This window comes from Geotrypetes seraphini, chromosome 1 (assembly GCF_902459505.1).
Source record: "Geotrypetes seraphini chromosome 1, aGeoSer1.1, whole genome shotgun sequence".
NCBI lineage: Eukaryota > Metazoa > Chordata > Amphibia > Gymnophiona > Dermophiidae > Geotrypetes > Geotrypetes seraphini.
The window spans coordinates 324,628,233-324,654,394 of NC_047084.1; the positions used below are offsets into that span (position 1 = coordinate 324,628,233).

The window sequence follows — 26,162 nt, forward strand, 5'->3', positions numbered from 1 at the left end:
TCCTCCCAGAATTATTATCCCCCAGAGCTAAACACAGCCCTAGAAATGCACCCCTCCCCCCAGGTGCAGTTTATTTGTTGTGGAACAGTACTTGTAGCCCCCTTAGGAGCCAGTGCTGTGGGGGCTTGAGCAGCTCCAGTACTGAGTATACTCCTTGACTGTCCATGGAGGCACTCAATGATTTTGAAAAGTTGGCTCCTATGGTAGCCACTGTTGGTGGTGACAATTTTCAGATGACCAGATAAATCATTATTTTCCGGCATAAATGGCTTTGCAGTTTACATCTTGTCCTAGTGCCGCACCACCAATAGTGAACAATTGAGACCTGAGCTATCATTTTGTCTCAGTTCAATTATTGTAATATTACAGTATCTATCTAGGCGTTTTTCTTAGGCTCTTGACGATGCTGCAGACTTTATAGACCAAGGCAGAAAAATATTATTGAGGGGCAAAAAATAATGATACTACTGCTACTATTACTTATATAGCGCTACCAGACGTGCTATAACAATTAGTTTGCAGTGGTTTGGCACATAAGACAATATACCGAGGATAGATAAATACAGTTGAATAAACAAGACAGGCAAACAGGATGTCATGGATACAGTTAAAGGGAACAGTTAATTTGCTGGCGTGGTTGGAGGGCAGTGGGGAGTAGGGTTATGGATTGAAGGCTATATCAAAAAGATGGGTTTTAGTCTGGCTTGGTGGACAAACTCGAGTAATTTATTCCAGGCATAGGGGGCAGCTAGATGAAAGGAATGAAGTCTGGAATTGGCAGTGGAGGAGAAGGGTACAGCTAAGAGCAGCTTATATGAGGAACAGAGTTCTCTGGGAGATGTATAAGGAGAGAGAAGAGAGGAGAGATATTGAGGGGCAACAGAATGAACACACTTGCAGGTCTGCTGTATGGAACTATTTTTGCACCGCTCTTGGGCTAACTAAGGGGTTCTTAATGGATTATTTTTTCTGGTTGCTTTACTTATTTTTATTGTACATTTTTAATGTTGATATCTGTCAGCCAGCTTTGTGTAAGAGAGCTTCATCATTGTAATGAGATTTTCATTTTTATTATAGATTATTTTATTGATTATCCTTGTTATTTAGACTAAGTGAGTTGGTAATTCAAGGAAGGGTTTTAAACTGGTTTGAGGGATTTCTGCGGAAAATAACTTATAAGGCTCAAAAGAGGCATGAAATATCTTTGGTTATGACATGCACTACATGGGGTGCCTCAGGGGGCCCGTTTCACCTCTTCTATTTAATCTATATCTAGGTTTAAGGCATTGGATGATGTATTTGGTAGTTCAGATGTAACCATTTACACTTATGTAGATATATTTCTGTTATGCCTAAGGTAACTGAAAAAATTGGATTTTTAAAGCAGATTATAGCAAAGGTGGACATCTGGGCTCATAATCTTTATCTTTATTGGGAACTTCTATACTGCTACTAATGACAAGGGAGTCAATTCAGAGTAGTTTACAAAGACATCTGTAATGGATTTTAAAATACAGATGTGGATGGACTTCCCTGTGATTGTTGTCGGTCTCCTAGCTGCTTGGCTAGGATACCATGATTTCATTTGCATTATTACACTATCCTATATATGTACTATGTTTACACAAGATTGCTGTTAACCATTAATTTACACCCTCCTAAATAGGTTAACCATTTCAACTAAGGGCTTGTTTTACAAAGCCGTGCTAGCGGCTGCAGCGTGGCAACAGCCCCGAAGCCCTTTAAATCTCTATGGGCTTTGGCGCCGTTACCGTGCAGCAGCCGCTAGCGTGGCTTTGTAAAACAGGCCCTAATCAAACTACAGTTATACAGATCCTAATTGCTCTAGCGTAGTGTACCATAATTGCTCTATTTACATGCCTCCTAGATAATTCTAGTTACTCTCATCCTAACTTATTTTAGAACCGTTGCTATATTCTTCATATCCTAAACATTTCTAGAAAGATCTTCTATCGTGTTCTAGTGGGAGGGTAGGAGCCTGCTATTTTCATGTAGTAGCTTTTTCTCTCTGTCAGCTCACAGTTTCAACTGAAGTAGTCTGAGAAAAGGATAGTCTTTATCCCTTTATTGAATTTTTGGGTGTCTTTTTCTAGCTTTAGTTCCTTCAGTAGGGTTCCTTCTGGAGCTGTTACAGAGAACATTTTTGCCCTTGTGCTTTTGCATTTGATGTCTTTAAAGTAATAGCTTTTTGAAACTAAGGGCTCCTTTTACAAAGGTGCGTTAGGGCCCTAATACGTGGAATAGTGCATGCTAAAATTCCCCGTATACTAGCCGCTATCGCCTCCTTTTAAGTAGACGGTAGTTTTTCGGAGCCCTAAATCATGCTAAGACCAAAGTGTTATGGTTTGGAAATTATGAGCAATTGGTGGCGAAGGAATTGACGTTGTCTCTAGAAGTCTTAAAAACTGAAGACGGATCAAGGATACTGGGGGGTAATTATGGATTCTAATCTCAATTTGAATATCAAGTTCAAGCGCTGTCACGATGAGTTTACTTTACGTTGAGACAACTGCATTCTATGGGGCTCATAATCAAAAGAGAAAAATGTCCAAAAATCGGCCTAAGTCGGCACTTGGACGAACATTGTCAAAATACGTCCAAGTGCTGATAATAAAAAAGGGTTTTGGATGTATTTCTAAACGACCTAGGCCTTCATAGTGCCGCTGAACGACCATAGTTAAACGGGACGTTTCGGGAGGAGTGTCGAGGGTGGGATTTGGGCGGGACATGGGCAGGCTTAGACTTAGTCATACTGCATGTATAACCAAAAGTTATACAGCACAGCATCGACGAACTTGGATGTTGTGACTTAGACCATTTAAAACATGGTCTAAGTCACAAAAACCCACCTAAAGTGACTAGATAAACACTGCAAAAACATAATACAGACCCCCACACACTACCCCAGTGATCACTGACCCCCCCATAAAAATATTAATCAGAACTTGAAAATTGTGCCTCCAGAACATCATCGCCTGGCATAGGAAAGCCTAGTCATGCTGCACAGAGGCATCTTAAGCTGTCTTGGGGGTGGGTTAGGGACCCATGGAGAGGAGGACCCATGCCCATAAGCCCCTGTAATCACTGCATTGATATTGAAACATGTGCACTCCCCTATACACCCCCCCAAATCCTTTTTTACTGGCATATAAATAGCTCCTGCAGCCATAAGGGCTATTGGGGTGGTAGATAAGTGGGTATAGGGAATTCTGAAGGTGGTTTGGGGGGCTCACCATGACCTATAAGGGAGCTGTAGTGAGGAGAAAACATGGCACCCTTTTTATGAAGTTCACAGCAGTGCCCTGTAAGGTACCCCACTATTTAGGTGCCATATGGGTGTTCAGTCCATCACTTTACAGACCTCTCCCATGTCCAACAAGGCTTGTTCTAAGCATTTTTGAGTTGGACGAAAATGTGGTATAAAGATGGACGATTTAGCGACTTGGACGATCAGATCGGCAGGACGTAAACTTAGACGATTTTCGAAACGAAAAAAATTTGGACGTATTTTTTGAAAATGTGTCCTAAGCTGTTTTTTACTTTGGACGACTTGCGACTTGGACGAAAACGGACTTAGACATTCCTTTTGATTGTGCCCCTCCACATGTTCTAAGTCCACATAATTTTAGAATGATTGTTCAATCAACTATATTTCCGAACCTAGATTATTGTGGCTCGTTATACGAGGTCTGGCAGCAATGTACAAAAAGCTTGGTAAGGTTTCATAACCTTGGAATATCAGTGTCTCACAGCTGTGTTCTTGTCAATGTATATTGCTGAGTGGCGTTCATTATTATTGCATGTTTTTGTGTGTTGTGAGAATGTCAGAGCTTAAATTAGAACAACGAACAAACATTAAATTTCTTTGTTAAAGATGGCAAGAGTGGAAGTAAAATCGGGGACATGTTAGTCCAAGTTTATGGGGATAATGCCATGAAGAAAACAGCAGTGTACAAATGGATTAAATGTATTTCTAAGGCAAGAGAAAGCACCACTGATGAAGAAAAGTCAGGGCAGCCAGTATCAAGCAGAACTGATGAAAATATTGCAAAAATTCATTGAATTGTGCATCAGAATCGCCAGCTGACTGTGAGAAGCATAGCAGACTTAAATAAACATCAATAGAGAAAAATCTTGGTATGAGAAAAGTGCGTGCAAAAATGATCCCTCATGGCTCTTGCATCACAATAATGCACCAGCTCACACGGCACTGTCTGTGAGAGAGTTTTTAACCAGTAAACAAATAAGTGTATTGGAACACCCTCCCTACTCACCTGATCTGGCCCTCAATTACTTTTTCTTTACCTGAAGATAAAGGAAATATTGAAAGGAAGACATTTTGATGACATTCGGGACATCAAGGGTAATATGACGACAGCTCTGATGGCCATTCCAGAAAAAGAGTTTCAAAATTGCTTTGAAGGATGGACTAGGCGCTGGTGTCGGTGCATAGCTTCCCAAGGAGAGTACTTCAAAGGTGACAATAGTGATGTACTATGTAGCACTTTTTCTAGGATGAGTTCATGAACTTAATTGTAAGAACTTGTATAGTGGTGTTGCAGGAAACCTGCTCGATGGATTGCAATTACTGCAGAATAAGGCCATGACATTGGCTGATCGTAAGATCCAAGGACTGAATTTTAAACTGCCTATTTAACATTTAAATCCATCTATGGGCTTTCATCAGCACACTGTTTAAGATTTCCAGTTCAATTTTTAACTGCATGCAGCACTCATTTATTAACACCTCCTTTTAACAAAACCATAGCGCGGTTTTTAGCGTCGGCCACAATGGTAACTGTTCCGACGCTCATAGAATTCTTGTGAGTGTTGGAGCTGTTATCTGACACTAAAAACTGCGCTATGGTTTTATAAAAGGGAGGGGGGGCGCTATAATTTGATTTTTCCCTCTTTTATAAGCCTCTGTATTAAAATGCTGCTGGTACTTACATTCGCATATATGGGAGTTTCTATATGGAACCAACTTCCATTATATGCTAGAAGGATAAACGATTATTTGTGCTTTTGCAAGGTGCAAAAATATTGTTTACTTTTAATTTGTAATTTGTGTTATAACTATACAGATTGTAATTCTCCTCTTTTGTTGAGGCTTACCTTGATTGTAATATGCACTGGACCTATGGGATAAAAGCAGAATATAAGATCCTGAATAAAATTGAATAATTCTAATGTTTTCTATAAAACTTTTGTATTTTTGGTATAAAATAATTTTTTTTTAAGTTTTATTCTGGGTTTGCTGCTGTTACCTAACTTGGTTGGTAAAACAGATGATAAAAACTCACATTAAGTTAAATTAAAATTTGATACAGAACCAAATGTATACTGTCTTGTGGTATAATACTGAAAGTTAAGCACATCTTACACCTACAATGTAATATGTTTTTCACTGATGTATATTAGTTTAAATAGTTTGGAATAAGTTTAACTTTGAGTGATTGGATGAGGCTTTGTCTTGGAGCTGAAAGTACAAACTGATGCACTTTGATATTAAGCAAAACAAAAACTCTGAAATGTTGTGATTGCTGTGAATTTCATGGCCCAGAATATCAGCATGGGAATAAATCCTATTTCCTCTGGATCGTTTTCAAACGTGATTCATGCAGATGTTTTCTCCAGGCTGCCAAGGTCACAGTAAGAGCTTTTCTCTTCTACCACTACGAGAGACACTGGACATACGTAATTTTAAGCTTTCACATGCAGCAGAGTCAGGGTTTCTGCAAAGGTATTAGGTGCCCTAGGCCAGCGTTCAGCCTTGTGTTTCCTCCCTCTTTCCCCCTCCATTATCTTTCAGAACTTTAGGTTCCTTTATGATATTTTGGAATTTAAACTCAGTAATCACAATTGTTTCAACAGTTCTGTAAAACGCCATATGAGGGGCCGCTGAAAAGTTCTCAGCCCAACCAACAAAGTTGGGGCAGTCTTCATCGAGGGCTATACAATTAGTCTAGTGATTTTCCACTTTTTTGTTCTGTCGTAAAAATATGGAACGAACAAAGTGGAAAATCATTGGTCTATGTGTATAGCCCTTGATGGAGACTGCCCCAACTTTATTGGTGGGGCTGAGATCTTTTCAGCAGCCCCTCGTAATTGGACATCATACTTTTTTTGTTGTTTATTTATAAATTTGAAATACATTAATTCACAATACAGGTAGACCCCGAGTTATAGACGCCCGACTTAAGTACGACTTGTACTTAAGAACGCAGTTGCTGATTCATTTGATTTCACTGAGCAGTACTTCCAGTGGCATAGACTCCTACACTTCTCCTGTAGCAGATTCAGAAATGATGCATGGCCACATTAAGAACAGTGTGTGGTTGTGAACGCTGTACCTTAGAGACAGCCAGTCTAAGTTATGTTACCAGATTGGCAGTCTGACGATCCCTAGATCTCTATATATATTTGATTGGTGCTGCTTTTGGCTGTGCAAGTCACAGTATCATTATATGAAGTGTGAATAGTACATTAGGTAGGGACAGTTGGCCCTTTTGTAAGCTGCCTGGGAGCAGAGGTAAGCAGCAAGAATCTTAAAATCTACAGGTTCTGAGTTACATACAAATCCGACTTAAGAACAGCTTTAAAAACATAACTCGTTCTTAACCCAGGGACTGCCTGTATTAAAAACTCAACAATAAATTTAGCATAACAGAGCAAACATGAAATAAATGGACTTAAACAGGAAAATATATCGATGAAAAATAATGTGGAAAAAATAGATGAAAAGATAAGTGAAATAAATCAGATCCAAATGACATTGATTAAAGACAATCTTAACCTTAGGAAAAAAGGTGGAAATGATGGAAAATAACATGCGGTTGAATAATCTTAGATTTTTGAACTTCCCAAAGATTCCTTCTTTATCAGCAAAAGAAGTTTTGAAAAAGTACTTTTGTGAGGTTCTCAATGTTCCTAATGATGCCTTTCCTCCTTTTTCTAAAATATACTATTTGCCAACATCAAAAAATTTGGAAGAACAACATCTATTAGAACAACAAGGTCAGGGTGAACAGATGGACATAACATCATTATTGGAATCTTCAATGAGGGAGGTAGCTATTCCAGCTACCCTATTAGCTATGGTGGTTTTATCACCGGATAAAAATTGGATATTACAGCTTTATTTTAAGAATAGACATAAAGAATTTCTTGGATATAAAGTTCAAATATTTCCGGACGTGACAAGGGAATCTCAGAAATGAAGGAAGGAATTTTTGCTTCTTAAGCCTGGGGTCGCTGCAATGGGGGCATCATTTCTTTTACGATATCCTTGCAAATGTATTGTAAAGTATAAATCTTGCAATTATATTTTCTTTGAACCCTCTCAGTTGACAGGATTTCTCTCCAGGAGGCGCCTTGAAGAGGATAAAGAAAATCTAAATGCATAAATTTACTGTTGGTCCATTCTCATCTGACCGCCTAATTTGTAACTTGAATTTTTCTTTTCTCTTTTAAATAGCTTTCTCACTCAGGAACATCTTGGATCTTCAATTTTGGGACTTTAAATTTGATTGAGTAAATAGTAATTTTGTTATATAAATGCTACTTCTTTTGTTTATTTTATTATGTTGACTTAATCATATTCTGTACAAGAAGTTTATTCTTGATAATATGTTCAAAATATAAATAAAGAATTAAAAAATAAAAAACCTCAACAATAAATTTAGCATAACAGAGCAAACATGATTTGAACCTTTGGTAAATTGGCATCATACTTTTAAATATACATAATAATGGTAAATGACCTTATCCGTGTAAATGGGTTATTTGAAAATTGTCAATCCTTACTGTGAGTTAGAGAATGACACGGTGGCGGTTTACCCGCGGCCACCGCATTTTAGCCGCGGGTCACCCGCCGAAAACGGGGAAGAAAACTAGCAGTTGCTGCGGCGACGGGGACAAGGCCATTCACCGCCCGCGGGGCGGTGAATGGTCTTGTCTCCGCAGTGAGGTATCAAGGATCGCACGGTCCCCGCAGCCACCGCCCGCCCGCCCGTAGCATTTAGCCAGCTCCCTCCCTCCCTCCACCTCACCTTAAATTTCGAGTTTTCCGGCTTCCTTTTTTCCGAGCCGCACGTGTTCAAAAATCCGTGCACGCGCGGCTGCGCGAGTCAATCAATCTTCTCCTCTGACGCAACCGGAAACAGGAAGTTGCAGGAGAGGAGAAGTTTGATTGACTCGCGCAGCCGCGCGTGCACGGATTTTTGAACACGTGCGGCTCGGAAAAAAGGAAGCCGGAAAACTCGAAATTTAAGGTGAGGTGGAGGGAGGGAGCTGGCTAAATGCACGGCTTTTTGAACGCGTGCGGCTAGGGAAAAAGGAAGCCGGCAAACTCGGAACGAATATAAGGTGAGGTGGAGGGAGGGTGGGGGCTGCTGAACCATTCTTCATTACTTTGCCATACTACGTAATTCCATTCTATGTTAGGTGCCACGGACTCAGATTCGAGTCCTAGCGATGATGAGTTAAAGATCCCAAAAGAAGCCAACTTCTAAATCCAGTGGTTAGAGCTACACTACCTTGTGACCCTGGGCAAGTCACTTAATCCCTATTGATTCTGACACAATGGGCAGTTCCAAAGACCAAGACTGGCCAGTGTCAAAGACAGGATGCTGAGCTTGATAGACCCTTAGTCTCCACTGTTTTTAGTGATCAACAAAGTTCTATGTTTCTATAATCACCCTAATTCTGTTATCATTGGACTAGATATTCAAAATGATTTAAATGGCCAGGACAGGCTCCTGGCTGTTCAAATCATCTGTCCAGGGCTAACCAGGCATTTTCAATCTTCATGTTCAGCCCAAATGGTGTCACACAATTCAGCAAAAATACCCAATGTTGTTCCTCATAATTTAAATATTGCTCATAGAAGGAACAACATTGGGTATTTTTGCAAATGGAAGTTGGAGGGTTAATTCCCTTGAAACAGCCAATTGAGTGAAACATGAATTCATGCTGGGACACAAGATAGGTTGAATTTGTTTTGAATTTAAAAAGAAAAATGATCAATGAAGAATACTATAATGGCAAGAAAATATAATGATAAAACAGCAACTAATTTTGCCTATTTTTATATATTAAAAAAGTACTACATAAGGTGAATGTCCATATTGCTGTCTGTTGTTCTGCTGAGCACTGGCATTGAAACAGCAAAATGCATTTATTGCATACTTGTCCTCTGTCGGAAACATTATGGTGGTATATTAGTTGTGTTAATAAAAATTTATAAACAAAGCCCTGCCAGCTGAACATCTCTTTCTCTAGTTCAGCAGCAGGAACTTTGATTTATAAGAATGGAATACGCTAAATATTAGAGTACTAAGGCTTATATGGATGCTGCGGGGACGGTGACGGGGCGGTGAATGGGATGGCAGTGGCGGTGACGGGGCGGTGAAAGGGATGGCAGTGACGGTGACGGGGCGGTGAATGGAATGGCGGTGACGGGGCGGTGCAGAGGATGGTGGGCCGGGGACGGGGCGGTGACGGGGACAGATTTTTTCCCCGTGTCATTCTCTACTGTGAGTAAAGGTTCTATACGCACTGATGTTTCTTTGAGTTTGTGTACTTCTCAGTATGTATTTCTTATTTGTTTTTGCTTTGATTGCAACTGCTCTTTTCTTTCCTAAGTAATTGCGTAGTGGTTAGGCCAACCCCAAGCAGAGTCATCAGCTGGCTTCATTTATTTTCAGCTAATATAGAAAAAGATTCAGGGCAAGATTCTCATAACTTTAACGCTGTCGCTAAACTGTTTTCCGGCGGTTTAGCCTGCACGCATTTTAGTGGCAGATTATCAAAACGGATTATCTCTGTCTTTAGCGAGGTTTATAGCAGTCTCTGACAATGGCATGCAATGTGCTCTTTAACATTAAAATGAGTCCTCTGGTGGATTCTTAACAATCGCCGAGGCATTTTCAAAGAGCGGCATCGGCTTTTGGTAACAAAACGCAGCGACTGATCCGGGGGTGCCATTACAGTGCCAGCACTTTTGTTTTGACTGTGGCTAATGAAAAAAATATGTATCTGTATATTTTTAATGGAGGGTAGTAAAATCATGCTTCTTTTGGGGTTTTAGGTGAGACAAGCATGTTTCATACATGCTTGTTAAAAGCCAACGTTTCTTCTTGAGCACGTGTATCATACCCTTGTCTTATGTGTTTCTGGCTGTAGGTCTTGATTAGATTGTACATTAAAGACAAATTACAAGATTTACCTGAATTATAGTAGTTTTTTGGAGAAAAAGGCATGTTTTATGCACGATTGATAAAAATCGACATTGCTTCTCCCCTCCTCTCCCTTCCATTCATCCAATAGTGCAGTAGGAAAGTGTATTTTGGATTTTTTTACGGCATTTTTCTAAGCATGTACCCATCATTGATGGGCACATGCAAATGTAGGACATCTTCGCTACTGTCCGCCGATCTTATTTGCATGCGTGATTTTTAAAGAATGTCTTGGGTTTATAGATTCAGTATCAATACGGCTGCATTAGCAGACCGTAGCTTTTTAACGCGGGGTTTTTGTAAATCCTGGCCTCAGTTTGATGGTGAAAGTCCAGCTGTCTTATATTTGATCGTGCTTTGTGCTATTTTCTCAGAACTGATATGATAAAATTGGAGTGAGGAGAACTGGATTTGTTTTCGATCCTTCTTCAGAACAGATTGATTTGGTGTTCTGCATATATGACATGTTTCTGCTTTTCTTAGGCGATTGAGAATTGCAGGTCCTTGTATGCAGTGAGGTAAAATAAGGACTGGATCAGATTATCCTGAAAATTAGAGCCGTGGAATAGTTACACTTTAGTATAAACAGATGCAGTAACTTGTCTCTCACACCTGTGCCAATATATAATATATAGCTGTAGGGAAACTCTAAAGTGTGTAATTTTTACATGATCTTTTTGGTATACAGTATTTGGTAATTGTACATTGCTGTCAATACAAGTTGTAAAATTTGGTAAAATGTTCCATGTGCCAAGTAATTTAGTTTCATTGATAATTAAATGCTGAACCAGGATCTCTAGCTGTAACTCAGAAAGAAAGACTTTGCTTTTTCTGGATGCCATACGGCAAGGCCCTTCTTAGGTCATGACTTCTCAAACAAAAATGCTGAGGTTTCCTAAAAGATTTAGTCTGTTTTGTCTCTGCAATATAATGAAATACGCATGCCTTTGTAGTGTCGTGCTCAACCTTGCAAAAAACAAACTGTGAAATCTTACAAAGAAACCCCTAAAATTCTGATTGGCATATCCATATTAGGTTATGCTATATGACAAAGATATTCTATGAAATGATACAGTGCGAAACAAGCTTGTGTGCGTGCATTATCTATAAAATGCATAAGAGCTGTATAGTAGCACAACATGCACAAGACTGATGACCTGTTTTACAAAGCTGCGCTTGCGGCAACGCTGCACTAACGGCCCCGAAGCCCATAGAGGCTGTGAATCTGTGTTTGATTTCTAGATCTAGCTGCTGCTCATCGGGCCAGAAGGGTATGCCAGTTTTGTGGAGGTAGTTATTTCCAATCAGTGAACAGCAGCAGTACCTACTGGCCTGATTCAGGGTGCATGCACACACTTTTCCCTCTGAGCTGAGCGGGAGTCCTCCAGTTATAGTCCTGCCAGTGGGGGGTGCTGTTTCACAATCACATTTTCAGGAGTGAGAGACAGGCAAGCTCTAAAGCAGTGGTCCCCAACCCTGTCCTGGAGGACCACAAGGCCAGTCGGGTTTTCAGGATAGCCCTAATGAATATGCATGAGAGAGATCTGCATATAATGGAGGTGCCAGGCATGCAAATCTGCTCCATGCATATTCATTAGGGTTATCCTGAAAACCCAACTGGCCTGGGTTGGGAACCAATGCTAAAGGACTCCAGGGAACCTGCTTGTCTTTAGCGATTGAAAACACGGTATTGAAGCCCCACCTCCTACAGGTAGCAATGCAGTTGGAGAACTTCCGCTCAGTTTAGAAGGAGACTAGCCGCTGGAATCGACTGCCCCTGCAGATCAGATCCCTTGAAGGTCTCCACAACTTTAGGAAAGCACCTAACTCCTCTGCCCATGACTGATAGATTACAAAGAAATGTATATGGGTACTAGATCCCGGTACGTGTCATGTTAGGATAAAAACTTGAATTGAAATTCTTCCATGATAACTATGGAACATTTAACCTGTAAATTGTATATTACGTATATTGGTATTATATCCCTCATGTGTGTCAAGTTAGAATAATAACTTGTATTGAAAAACTTGCACTGTAAAGATAGCTATGACAAATTGTAACCTATAACTGGTGTATTAATATATTGGTATTAGACCCCCCTAGTATATAACATGTTAGGATAAAAAAATTGTATCATAAACTGTACTGTAATTTATGGCAAATCAGAACCTGTTAATTGTCTTTTATGTATGTTCAGTCTGTAACCCATTCTGTGCTCTTTGGGGACAAAGGGATAGAAAACAAATTTAATTAATTAATTAAATAACAGTTCTTCCACTGTTGTACTGATAGAATTCCTCCTGTCTTTTCTTTCCATCATAGTTGAACCCAAGTCATCTTTGTATCTCTTGCAAACTCTCACTGGCTCCCAGAGTAAGAGATATTAAAACACATTTAAAATTGAACCAGTCCCACCACAACTGGAGTGCCTGCTAGGTTCTTTCATCTCATTGTCTCCTTGATGACTGCAGCGCTCCTGGTTTTGGCTGCGGCATGGCATCAGGAGATTATTCCTTCTATGGATCAAGTGGTCCAAAAACTAGGTTATGTCTACCATATGACCGAGTTAACTGCTATGAAGCACCATAGATTGGGAGGGTTTCAGATTCGGTGGAAACCATATGTTGTTTGGTGTGAACGTAGGGGAATCTCTGTCTAGCTGTGTTATGATTTTGTGATTTTTCCAGAACCACCGGGGGGAGGTTGGGGAGGGTTGTAGTACGATTTGTTGATGTGTTCTGGGCATTGTATCAGAGTTATGTTACAACTGTTTTTGCTGTATTTGTTTTTATCTGCTTTTTCACTAAAATAAAAAGAAAACATTTAAAAAAAACAGCAGAGCAGATCACAAAGATCTCTTGCAGAAATTGAAAATTTTTTTTTTTTTTTTAAATGAACCGATCCCTTCCAAGTTGTGCTGCATAAAGTTATCAGTGAGAGAGCTTGGCAAGAGTTGTTTTTGTGTGTCTTTGTACACTATTCATTGGTTTGTTTGGAGGATGCAAAATGGAAGCTTCTGTATAGTTTGTTCTGCATTATAACAGATTCATGATGACTGTAAGAGACTAGCACCGAGTACAAATTGATTTGTTCTGTTTTTGAATTGCAGCATCTGAAATTGCTCAGTGTGGTTTAGTCTTGGCAAAAGAGACCGTGCTAAGACATCAGCCAGTTTATGTAGCAAGGGAATTGAGCAAATGAAAGGGAAGGAGAACAGCGTGGCATATGGCTGTACAGTAAAACCTTGGATTGCAAGTAACTTGGTATGCAAGTGTTTTGCAAGACAAGCAAAACATTTATTAAATTTTAACTTAATATACAAGCAATGTCTTGCAATAAAAGTGCATACAGTATACACGCGCCACATCATCACAACTGAGCCGATGGTTCTTCTCTCTCTGTAGTGACTGTTCTAAACAAGCAAAGTCTTGCAATACGAGTACATACAGTATTTTGTATTAAAGTTTTTGGATTGTGGAACAAATCGTCTGAGTTTCCATTATTTCTTATGGGGAAATTCGCTTTGATATGCGAGTGTTTTGGATTACAAGCATGTTTTCGGTACGAAGTATGCTCTTAAACCAAGGTTTTACTGTACTTTCTAGTGGGCTAAATATGATATTGTATCTCATAGTTATTAATAAACATCTAGAGTCCCCTTTGAGCTTCCAAAGTTACAGTAATGGAGGGAATGGGAGAATCTAACATAAGAATAACCTTACTGGGTTAGACTAGAGAATGACATGGTGGTAGTTACCTGCGGATAGCTGCGAGTAGCCGCAGGTAACCTGCCAAAACGGGGGGGGGGGGGAACGTGCTCACTGTGGGCATGGGGACAAGGCCATCCACTGCCCCGTGGAGTGGTGAATGGCCTTGTCCCCGCAGTTAAGGAAGGGAAGGCGCGCGGTCACCGATCGTGCGCAATCCCCTCCCTATCTCCAGTGAAATCTATCTCCCTCCCTCCCTCCCCCTTACCTTCGTGGCACTTTAGAAAATAAACTGAAGCTGGCAGTCGTGTTTGTGTGAGAGGAAGCTTCTCCTCTGACACAACTTCCTGTTATGTCAGAGGAAAAGTTTCCGCCCACACACACGCAACTGCAGGACGGCATAGGCAGGTTTTGCCATCATCAGTTTATTTTCTAAAGCGCTGTGAAGGTAAGGGGGAGGGAGGTGGGAGGGAGATAGATTTCACCGGAGGGAGGGAGGGAAGGGGCCGCGCGCATGATCGGTGACTGTGCGCCTTCCCTCCCTTAAGTTTCTTTACGCTGCAAAGGTAAGGGGGAGGGAGGGAGATTCTTGGGCTGCTGAAGAGCGGTGAGGTGGCCATAGGGAAGGGTGGATGCTGCAGGGATGGGGGTGGGGACGGGGCGGTGAAAGGGACGGCGGGTTTGGGGACGGGACAGTGAAAGGGACGGTGTGGATGGGGCAGTGAAGGGGACGGTGGTCCAGTGACGGGGACAGATTTTTTCCCCCATGTCATTCTCTAGGTCAGACCAATGGTCCATCAAGCCCAGTAGCCCGTTCTCATGGTGGCCAATCCAGGTCCCTAATACCTGGCCAAAACCCAAGAAGTAGCAATATTCCATGCTACTGATCCAGGGTAAGCAGTGGCTTCCCCCATGTCTTTCTCAATAACAGACTATGGACTTTTCCTCCAGGAAATTGTCCAAACCTTTCTTAAAACCAGCTACGCTATCCGCTCTTACCACAACCTCTAGCAACACGTTCCAGAGTTTAACTATTCTCTGAGTGAAAAAAATATTTCCTTCTATTGGTTTTAAAAGTATTTACCTCTAACTTCATCTGTGTAATATTGATAAGAATTGTGTGCTGTCTCATGGTACTTACCATATTTTCTTTGTTTCTTTCAGTTTCTGGGTATAGCATTTCTTGGAGTTGGACTCTGGGCATGGAGTGAAAAAGTAAGTATTATATAACAGACCCACTTTATTCATCTTCTACAAACATTCAGCTTTCTTCCATTTTTCTGCTTCCTCCTCAAATATATCTACTTTTCCATGTCTTCCCTGCCCATCTATCCATGTGTACCACTTTCTCCCTCTTCCTTCTCACCTATTTCCATCATTCCATAAACAGCATTTCTTCCATTTTCTTACCTTCCCCACTCCTCCCATCCCTATGCACTATCTCCTCCCCTGCTCTCCCATTCTCCTTCCCTACCCCTCCATCCTTGTGTACCATCTCTTCTTTCTCTTTCCCTCTTCTGCGGTCTGACATCTGTCTTCCCTCTTTACCCCTGCTATCGTCTTGGATCTTTCTCCACTCCTTCCTGGTATCTCTCTCCCCTCCTTCCTTTCTCTTCTCTTCCCCTTTGTGGTCTGGCTTATGTCTTTCTATTCCCCTCCCCCTGCCTTAGTCAGGAATCCCTCCCTCCTTCCTTTCCCTGTATTTATTCTTCTCCCCCTTCCCCATCTAGTGGTCTGATATCTCTCTCCTTCCTTTCCCCTCCTCCTGTGGTCTGGTATCTCTATCTGTTCCTTTCCTTTATTTCCCTGCAGGTCTAGGACATCTTTCCTTCCCCATCCCCACAGTCCAGCATCTTTCTTACCACCCCCCCTTCCCTAGATCCGGTGCTTGCTTATTCAGCGCTGCTGTAAATTCTACGTGCCATTGGCAGCATGAATGAACTAAACACGCTGCCTTTGTCAACCCAGAAGCTTTTCTTCTGGGTCGACTAAGGCAGCGTGTTTAGTTTACTCATGCTGCCAACAGCGTGAAGAGTTACAGCAATGCAGCAATGCATGATCCTGTGGGGGTAGGAGGACTCCAGATAGGTGCAAGGGAGAGGGGAGGAAGAAGACTCCGGATAGGTGCAAGGGAGAGGGGAGGAAGAAGACTCCGGATAGGTGCATGAGTGTAGGTTACTAGATGTCTGGTTTCCCCGGACAAAAGTTGTAAATTTTAAAAGCCGCCTGGATTGCTGACAGAATCGTCAAAAAGAGGACATGTACTGGGAAATCCGGACCTCTGGTAACCCTACAAGGCACGCTAAATTCGGGACCGCAGCTGGAGTGTCTCCGTACATGCCAGATGTTGACGTGATGATGTCACACACATGTGTGATATCATCATGTCAATGTCTGCGCATGTGCGGAGGCCCTCCAGATGAGGCCCTGAGCTTGTTAACCCTAAGATGACTACGCCGGTGGGGAGGTGCGGAGAGCAGGAGAGGTGCCGGCTGACTTGCCTACACAACGTGCTTCTCACGGCCCACCCAGAATCTCTGCGGCACACAGTTTGCGGTACATTGCTCTAGAATCAGAGGACTTAAACTAGGACGGTTTCTGAACATTTTAGCTGCTCTACAATCTTATCAAACATGAACCAACATTTCAAAGCTGTCTAAAATAATCCATACTTTTGTCAATCTTACATCCACCCCTAGATCATCACACTCCAAGTCTAGTTCAGTTCAGTCCATCTCAGCAAGTGTCTTCTCTCAAGGTAATGCCACCCCAAAACCGAAAAGGAATCAAATGGCTCATCGATAAAGTTTTGTGAATTATTTAGAAAAGAAAACATTTATGCATAGTTTTATTTGTTTTGGTTTAAATCTTATCTTAACAACCGCACTTCATCTGTGAGATTTAACAACGAAGATTCCACTATTTTTTCCTCAACATTCGGCATCCCTCAAGGATCCATCCTTTCTCCACTATTATTTAATATTTTTTTATCGCCACTATTGGAAATTTGTCAGGCCATAGGTTTCATTCCATTCTCCTATGCTGACGACATTCAATTACTCCACCCTTTGAATCCCGAAAGTAATACAGACATCGCCACTATAAATCATAAATTAGAACAAGTATATAATTGGTTGAATTCGAATAAATTAGCATTAAACATCAATAAGACTAAATCCATTTTATTTAATTGGAAAAAAGACATCTTTCTCACAAACCCATTTCTACTCCATAACATACCTATCAGTATGGAATCCTCAATTAAAATTCTGGGGGTAATATTCGATGAAAACCTCTCCTACCATGAACATATTTCTTCTATCATCAAAAACTGTTTCTTTAAACTACGTCAGATTAGAGCCATTGCCAAATTCCTTTATCCTTCCTCTTTAAAAATCCTAATACATTCATTTATCATTGCAAAAATTGATTACTGTAATGCTCTATTCTTAAACATTACCCAAAAAGAAAAAAGGAGACTTCAAATCGTCCAAAACACGGCAATAAAACTTATCTATAACGGCAAAAAATTCGATCACGTATCACCTTTATTGATAGATGCACATTGGTTACCTGTTAACCATAGAATCCTGTATAAATTGATGTTCTTAATTTTTAAGACCCTCAAATCTAGTGAACCACTATTCATATCTAAATCATTGATCCCCTACAATCCCCAAAGATCTTTACGTTCATCTGAGTTAAACTTATTATCAGTCCCTTCTTTAAAAGTTATCGGAACGAGAAGAGCGGACATCTTTACCGTCGCAGGTCCAAAATGGTGGAACTCTCTTCCCCAATACATTAGAATAGAACAAGATATTTTAACCTTTAAAAAACTATTAAAATCTTATTTGTTTAAGGATGCCTATGACCTTTAATAATTCTAAATTATTTATTTTGTTTTAATTAATATTCACAAAAGTGCTCTGTAATTTTTACCCTACCTTTTGTTTTTTCCTTTTTCCCATTCCCTTATTGTAACTACACCCCCTTTCCTTCTTTTCATGTTAGTTATTTTTGGATTAATAAGTTTAAAGTTGTTTTATTATATTATGTACATCGCTTAGAATATTTGTAATAGGCGATCCATCAAGAGTTAAATAAACTTGAAACTTGAAACTTGATTTGCAGATACTACTATTTCTCGGTTGCAGTTTTTGATGACTTTTTCTTTTTTTTTTTGTTAAATATTTTTATTAGCGATTGCAACACAGAGCGTACAGGAATCCAACCGTACAAGGACGCAATGCACACAATAAGTACAAACTGTATGGGATACTCCAACGGGCGGTATACAGAGAAATAAATGAACATAGTACTGTGCTTTACTGTCTGTTCATGTTTCTTTTCCAGGGGGTTCTCTCCAATATCTCCTCAATCACCGACCTGGGAGGCTTTGATCCAGTCTGGCTCTTCCTAGTGGTGGGAGGCGTTATGTTCATTCTAGGATTTGCTGGATGCATTGGAGCTCTGCGAGAAAACACATTCCTTCTCAAGTTTGTATGTACCCATACCTTGCATGCCTAAAGGTCTTAGTACAGAGATGAAATTTCCAATTATATTTCAGCAAAGTTCTTATTAACTGGGTCAAAATTCAAAGCAATTTAAGCTTCCTGCTGATATTCAGCAGCACTTAACTCAGTGGTTCCCAACACCCTTAGGAAATGTTTAATTAATGTTCGCACCCCCTGCATAAGTAATATCACCTACTACTGCTGCTCAAGGCATACTGACAGCTAGCTGAGTGATGACCTGTGACTCATCACTAAGGGACACAAGCTACTTTTTGCCTCGCTCCCTGAAATTCCATCTCGCAGCCCCTGGGGATGTGGGCACCCCAGGTTGGGAACCCCTGACTTAACTGGTTAGTGCCACTGACTATTAGAACTAAAGTTTCCAAGTTTATTTCATATTTGATATACACTTCTTACTCCGAATCTGCGGTTTCAGTCACCGCGGATTCGGTTATTCGCTATTTCTTTTGGGGGGGGGAAAAGAAACACTGCGTCCTGGACCGTCCCCAGACCTTACCAGGTGGTCTAGCGGCGATGCTGGGCAGGATCGATCTTCCTACGCTCCTGCCCTGTGCAGAGCCATCATGAAAATGGGTGCCGTGAGTTCCCGTGACTATAACAGGAACTCACGGCAGCCATTTTCATGATGGCTCTGCACAGGGCAGGAGCCTAAGCAGACCGATCCTGCCCCGCATAGGCGCTAGACCACCAGCTAAGGTCTGGGGAAGGTCTGGACGCAGGAGGCAGGCGGGGGTGGGTCAGAGCTGGCCCTAAAAGTTATTCATGTTTTTTTAATATTCACAGGCTGGCTCTGTCCCCAACCCCACGAATATTGAGGGGGAAGTGTACCTCCTATTGCAGAGCCATTTAAGCCAGCCTTCACAATCTAGTCAGGTAGTAGTCTAGGGGCTCCTTTTACAAAGGTGCGCTAGCCATTACCGCCTCCTTTTAAGCAGGCGGTAATTTTTCAGCTAGCACGCGCTAATTTTGTGCGTGCACTAAAAACGCTAGCGCACCTTCGTAAAAGGAGCCCTAAGTGTTTTTCCCAATCTCCTAATGGGCTTACAATCTAGCTGTGGTACCTGGGGCAACGAAGGGTTAAGTGACTTGCCCAGGGTCACAAGGAGAGGCACTGGACTTGAATCTGCAACCTCAGGGTGCTGAGGCAGCTGCTCAACCACTAGGCAACTCCTTCTACCATAGCCATAGCTGGCTATTTTGTGGGTGGTCCAGGGACGAAGTTGGCATTTATCCAGTTAAGTGCCAATATTCAGCACTTAATCACCTAGGTTAACTGGACAAATCAGAGTGCATAAAACTTGGTTCTGCCTTTTTCTGGTTTCGCTTAGGCAGTTAAGGCCTGCATATCACATTGGATAAAGGATAACCGGCCGCACAAACTCGGGTATTCCTTGGCAATGCCCAGACATAACCCAGCAATGAATATCTGGCAGCCCAAATAATGATGACCACCACCAGCTAAATACTTACCCCTAACATCTTACATTCTTAGAAGTTTTATGATGCATAGGAACATGGAAATATGCAAGTCTGAGCTTAAATGTTTTCTATTCTTAGATGCCTTTAATGATTAATTTTTTCGCATTCTTAATTTAATAGGTCAATCGTCTTCGTCTACCTTCCTATTGTTTTTCCCTTGAATTAATGATTTTAATACTGAATGTAACCATTAAATAATTTTCCTTTTGTTTCATTATAATTTGTAGAAATACCCTTTAAATGTACTGTAATATGTATATATAAGATTATTATCATTTGTTTAATGTAATAATTGTAAGTATGTTACCAAAAATTTTTATTTACTTGTACATCGCCTTGAATTTTGAATAGGCGATAAATCAAAATACTTAATAAACTTGGATAAACTTGGAAACTTGGATGTGAGCTATACGGTTAAGGATACTGTGATCCAACAGTGACTTGTATTTCCTATATGAAAAAGAACTCCAGTCTTACCAGTTCCACATAGTTTATTTGAAACCTTGATTAATTTGTGTATATGCCAACATAAACGGGGAATGGGACTTGTATATTGGGGGGGTTTTTTGTGGTTACACATTCAAAGAGGGCCAATGGCACAGTGTCAAAGCATATCCTATACTGCCCTTTCTTTAAAATGCTCCAGTACAAGTCCGGTGCCAGGAACTTCTGTTGACTGGTATTCTGCTGTTGATATTTTAGCCTGGTGACTTGCTGTAGCAGGAAACCAGACACCATAGAACTACAGTCAGCTATTTTTTTTTCTTTTCCTTGCAGCCTTGAGATGTTTGCATTACCTGCTATTGGACAGACTATAGTAAAACCTTGGATTGCAAGTAACTTGGTGTGCGAGTGTTTTGGAAGACGAGTAAAATGTTTTATTAAATTTTAACTTGATAAACGAGCATTGGTCTTGCAATATGAGTACGTACAGTATCCGCGCGTCACGTCATCACAACTGAGCTGATGGTTCCTCTCTCGCTGACGCTGCGGGAGTTTAGTGGATGTTCTAAACGAGTGAGGTCTTGTAAGTGCAGGTTAATTTATTTTACTGTATATATTTTTACTTTATACAGTATTTTGTATTGAAGTTTTGGGGTTGTGGAACGAATCATCTGAGTTTCCATTATTTCTTATGGGGAAATTCACTTTGATATGCGAGTGCTTTGGATTACAAGCATGTTTCTGGAACTAAATATGCTCGCAAACCAAGGTTTTTCTGGATTGTTTATTGAAAGCTTCTGCCACGCTACTAATGACTGGGGAGTCAATTGAAAGCGGTTTACATGAGCTTCTGTAATGGTGTTACAATACAGAGTTAGAGTGTTTCTTTCATGGTTTTCCATACATGAGCTTCTGTAGTGTTATAGTACATTAACATATCTTTTACATTTAGTCCTTTTGATTGTGTGTACAGTATTTGCACACTAGATCTTCACCATATATATACATACATACACTTGAGTATATCTGGGTATATCTACTGTGTTCATCCTATGATGTTCTAGTAGGGAGTAGCCAGCTATTTCCTCTATGATGCTAATCCCCCTGTCTGTTGCATTATTAGTTAAAGTAGTCTACGAAAAGGATGGTCTTGAACTTTCTGGTGTCCTTTTCTAGTTTTAATTCCTTTGGAAGGGAGTTCCACCATTTTGGCGTCATCACTGAGAACATTCTTGTCCCAGTGATTTTGTATTTATTGTCTCTGCAGGAGGGTATTTCCAGCAGGTATTCTTGGCTTGAGCGCAGGGCACATGCTGGTGTATGTTTATGTAGTCTGGCTGCTAGATATTGCGGTTCTGAGAGGTGAATGATTTTGTGTGTCAGTAGTAAGATCTTGAATTTCGGTGACCCGTCAAATGCCATAGTTCCAGTGCTTTGTATTTTCTGCAGGACTATGCCACCCTTAACATATAACGCTGAATCCTCCAAAAATCTGTTTTACCTTATGTTGTTGTAATTTTTATCTTATTATCAAAGGGTCTTACAGGTTGCTCTCCTTCTAACAGTTCCTAAGGTGCCTATTATGTGGACTGTATCTATTGTTATATATTCTAAGGCCCTCTTTAACTAAGGTGCGCTAAGCATTGTAGCGTGCACTAACCGCTAATGCGCCTATAGGATAACATGCATGCGTTGGCATTTAGCATATGTGTAGCACACGCTAATATTTACCACGTGCTAAAAAGCATAGCGCACCTTAGTAAAAGAGGGAAATAAGTATCCAATTCCATCGTATTAGTCTTTTAGCATTTGCATATCTTTTTTTTTAAAAAAAATTTGTATTCACAACCCGCCTAGCAGCTGGTAGGTACCATTTGGAATTGGTTATCTTCATCATTTAAAAAAAAAAAATTTACTACAACTTCTCTATTGGATATTGGATTGCAGCATTTTAACAGTTTCTTTCTTTTTTTTTTTTATATACCTCATTCCAACCCAGGCACTCCTAAATGACTGCTGGTTTTCCCCCATTTCTAGTTCAAACACTGCCCTATCTCTTTTTTTTAAACTTAAGTAACAGCATGGTTAGGAGTTAAAAGCAAATTTGAAAAAGTAGGCTTTTAGTCTGGATCTGAATGCCGCCAGGGACGGAGCTTGACGTACTGACTCGGGCAATCTGTTCCACAGTGCGTTCTGGTTTTCCTGAGGTTACCGCTAGCCTGTTTCTCTAGAGGAATGGGAAAACAGGGATTGCCGTGTGTAATGTCAGTTTGGATTTCATTAGTGTTGCTGCTGTTGATGACTAATGGATGCTCCATCTCCTCCCAGCCCTTTAACCTCCTTTGCTTCCCTCAGGTCCTCTAAACTGATTATATCTGACACGCCAGATTTTCTTGGGCTGTATGTAATCTTCAGGAAGATTTTCAAAGTGTCAGAGCAAACACAGGGCATTCGTAGCTGAAATTAAGAGTGGCAGTGGAAGTAAACTGGAAGGTGAAAGGGGCCCTACACTCCTTTATGCAAGAAGAGAGTAATTTTGTAATGATCGCACATAACATATAAAGGAAAATACAAATTCGATCTTATACCCCTCTGAATTGTCACAAAACTGAGTTCTAGGAGGGTTACAAGCAGCATATCGCTACATAGAATTTAAGCTTAAAATCATACATGTTCCATTGAGTTATGCATGTAAAAAACCTTATATAAAATTCTGCACTTGTACAAGCTATGTCAGCTAGGCACATACTTGTACATATAAGACCTGGGTGTAGGCATGTTTTGGGGGAGGAGTTTGAGTGAAGCCAGGTAAAGACATGAAATAAGCATATCTAATATAATAAAATGCTAGGCCGCGCATGCGCACTAAAAAAAACGTGTTCCCTGATCCGTCGCGAAAACATGAGTGCGCATGCGCACGTTTTACGTCATCACCTACTCTCCACCTCGCGCCACCTATCACTGTCATCACCTGCTCTCCACCGATCACTGTTCCTCCTGCACCATGCCACGCCAGGCATGTCTGCAGCCGGCCTCGAGCTCCTGGGGGCCGGCGGCGCTGTGCTGAGGTCCCGCCTCCCGCTTCCGCACTACACGGCGCCGCCAGACCCGGCCCTACACTGAGATCCGCGATTGGGTTGCCATGGAAACCCCGCCGCAGCCTCGCAGCTAGGTAGGGGGACAACAATCGCGCTTATGTTCAAGCCGCCGCCACGACTCCCCTCTCGAACCGCACCAGGATCGAGAGAGGAGCTGCGGCGGGGGCTTGAGCATAAGCGCCATTGTTGTCCCCCTACCTAGCCGCGAGGCTGCGGCGGCCTTCCTCACCCGGCTCACATTGAATCCAAGTAAACAACCGGGGCTGCCTAAAGAAACAAAGTTTCACGGTGCTTGGCCCGCAAAACAATTCCTGCCGTTGCCAAAATTTGGCCCACCGTTCCTTCCCTTCCTCCATCAGGTACAGTTCATCTCCGCCTATGTTAAAAGGAGTTGCTTTGAAATTGGAACCCTGCCGCCACCGTAACACATTCCCTCTGTTGCGGTCCCATATGTCAGAGAAGGGGCAGGACCAAGGCAGAGGGGAACGTGCTACAGCAGTGGCAGGCCTCCGATTTCGACGCGGCTCCTTTTAACATTGGTGGATTCACTGCACCTGATGGAGGGAGGGAAGGAAAGGTGGTTGGGCGCTGTTGAGCCCTTCTTTAGCCTTAGACCCTCTCCTAACTGCTCCCTCCTGTCTCAGACCACTGGAGCACCTGATGGAGGGAGGGAAGGAAAGGTGGTTGGGCGCTGTTGAGCCCCTCTTTAGCCTTAGACCCTCTCCTAACTGCTCCCTCCTGTCTCAGACCACTGGAGCACTTGATGGAGGGAGGGAAGGAAAGGTGGTTGTGTGCTGTTGAGCCCCTCTTTGCCCTCAGACCCTCTCCTAACTGCTCCCTCCTGTCTCAGACCACTGGGGGGAGGTGCCTGTCTTCAGCTGCAGGGATGGAGGGAGGGAAGAAGAAAGAAGGGGCCCTGGCAAGTCAGTTATCAAAAGCCAACCATAGCCTGGGACCCCTACATGATATGAATAATGACCAGACAACAAAAGGTAAGAAAAATAATTTTATTTTCTGTTTTGTGATTACAATATGTCAGATTTGAAATGTGTCTTGAGGGAGGCTTCCGCCGCGGCTTTGGACAGAGGGGTACCATTTTCGTGGGAGCCGGCCTTCGGAGAGGCTTGGGACACGGGGACGGATGCGGGAGGAGCTGCCGCTGCGAAGGGCTTTGGTGGGGGAGCCAGCCAGACCATAAGTGTGGGGACGTTGTAAGCGCGGATTGGTCAAGGAGCCGCCGCTGCTGAAGCTTTGAAATTGCTCTCCCACCGTCACTCCCTCCCGCCCCGGCTCTGCCTCTGCCCCTGCCCAGGTTCAAAAGCAGGAGACATCTAGCACCCGTTAATCTAACGGGCTTAAACACTAGTAGGTTATAAAATATGAATCTTTGTGTACTCTTCAGTTGTGTATATTTATACCTGCTTCCAAGTTGATATAAATGTGTGCGGACATGTTGCATCCATGATATTAGAAGATTTTGTTCTGGTATTTTATAAAGACATAGAAATGCGCATGTGACCTCCCTACCTAGGCAGTCTGTAATAAAATTACTTCTGAATGTCTATTCATCTTGCTTGGGATCTTTTTGAATTTTGACCTGAGCTTTGGGTCTCCAGGAGAGTTCTGGGGCCCCGACAGGTCAAATGAAAAGCCACATTTAAACAGAGCTGACCTTGGCCAGACATACTGCCACATCACCCCCTTCCCTTTTCCTCACTCTTCTCCTTTCTGGGGAGGTGTAGCTCATTACCAGGCGTTCCTCTCGCTGTTGGTGAGGCTCTTTGAAGTTTGGCGACGAGTCCAAAGTGCTCATTTTCCAATATAATTTTGCAAAAAAATTAGACCAGTATTGTGACACAAATATGTTTATAGGGCTCCTTTTACTAAGCTGCGCTAGCGGTTTTAGTGCACGCTAAATTGCCACGGGCACTAGCGCTAACGCCACCATTGAACTGGCGTTAGTTTTTACGCATAGCGCGGGGTTTAGCGTGCGCTAATTGTCAGCGCGCACTAAAAACTCTAGCGCACCTTAGTAAAAGGAGCCCATAGTCTCTAGTCATTAAGCAAATACAAAATCTGTGGCCTGGAAAACAGAAGAGGAGAAGCTATGGTAGAAACCATCTCTACAACCACTGTATGTACTGTATTTAGCTGCCCCTCTAGACTAGACTAGATATAAAAAACATAAATGTCACAAAAAAATCCAAGTAGTTAAGAGGCTACAAACAAACAGCACAGCACACAAGCCTCCTATATGGCAATACAGTAGGGTTTGGTTGTTTTTTTTTGTGGGATCCTATGTTCCACTATGAATGTAGTGGATAGAGTGGCTTATGGGCCTGGGTCCTCCTCTCTATGGTTCAATAGACCACCCCCCCAGACTACTTAAGCCACTTCTGTGCAGCTCTACCAGGCTTTCCTATAGTAGGTGCTGGTGTTCTGGAGGCAGGTATGTATGTTTTTATTCTGAATTTGTGGGGGTGTGATGGGGACAGTGAACAAGGGGGGGGGGTGTAGGGGTCTTTACTTTGTCCCTGCAGAAGTTATCTGGTCACTTTGGATACCTTTTGGTCACTTATACGTGTCTTTACATTGTCCGTCTGGGCAGTCTCCTCAAACCTTCGATATGGGATGAC

General features: G+C 41.8%; 2 protein-coding genes across 7 annotated transcripts in view; one reads left to right on the plus strand and one right to left on the minus strand.

Moving 5' to 3' along the window:
* The window catches only part of TSPAN5 (tetraspanin 5), a 223,159-nt gene that overhangs the window by 160,856 nt on the left and 36,141 nt on the right, over positions 1-26,162 (plus strand). For all 6 annotated transcript variants that reach the window (XM_033957482.1, XM_033957473.1, XM_033957490.1 and 3 more), the window contains exons 2-3: positions 15,132-15,182; positions 18,324-18,470. In XM_033957482.1, the coding sequence (XP_033813373.1) occupies positions 15,132-15,182; positions 18,324-18,470 (198 nt within the window). The remainder of the gene's footprint in view (positions 1-15,131; positions 15,183-18,323; positions 18,471-26,162) is intronic.
* Positions 1-26,162, minus strand: part of RAP1GDS1 (Rap1 GTPase-GDP dissociation stimulator 1) — a 286,317-nt gene that overhangs the window by 7,547 nt on the left and 252,608 nt on the right. The window lies entirely within an intron of this gene.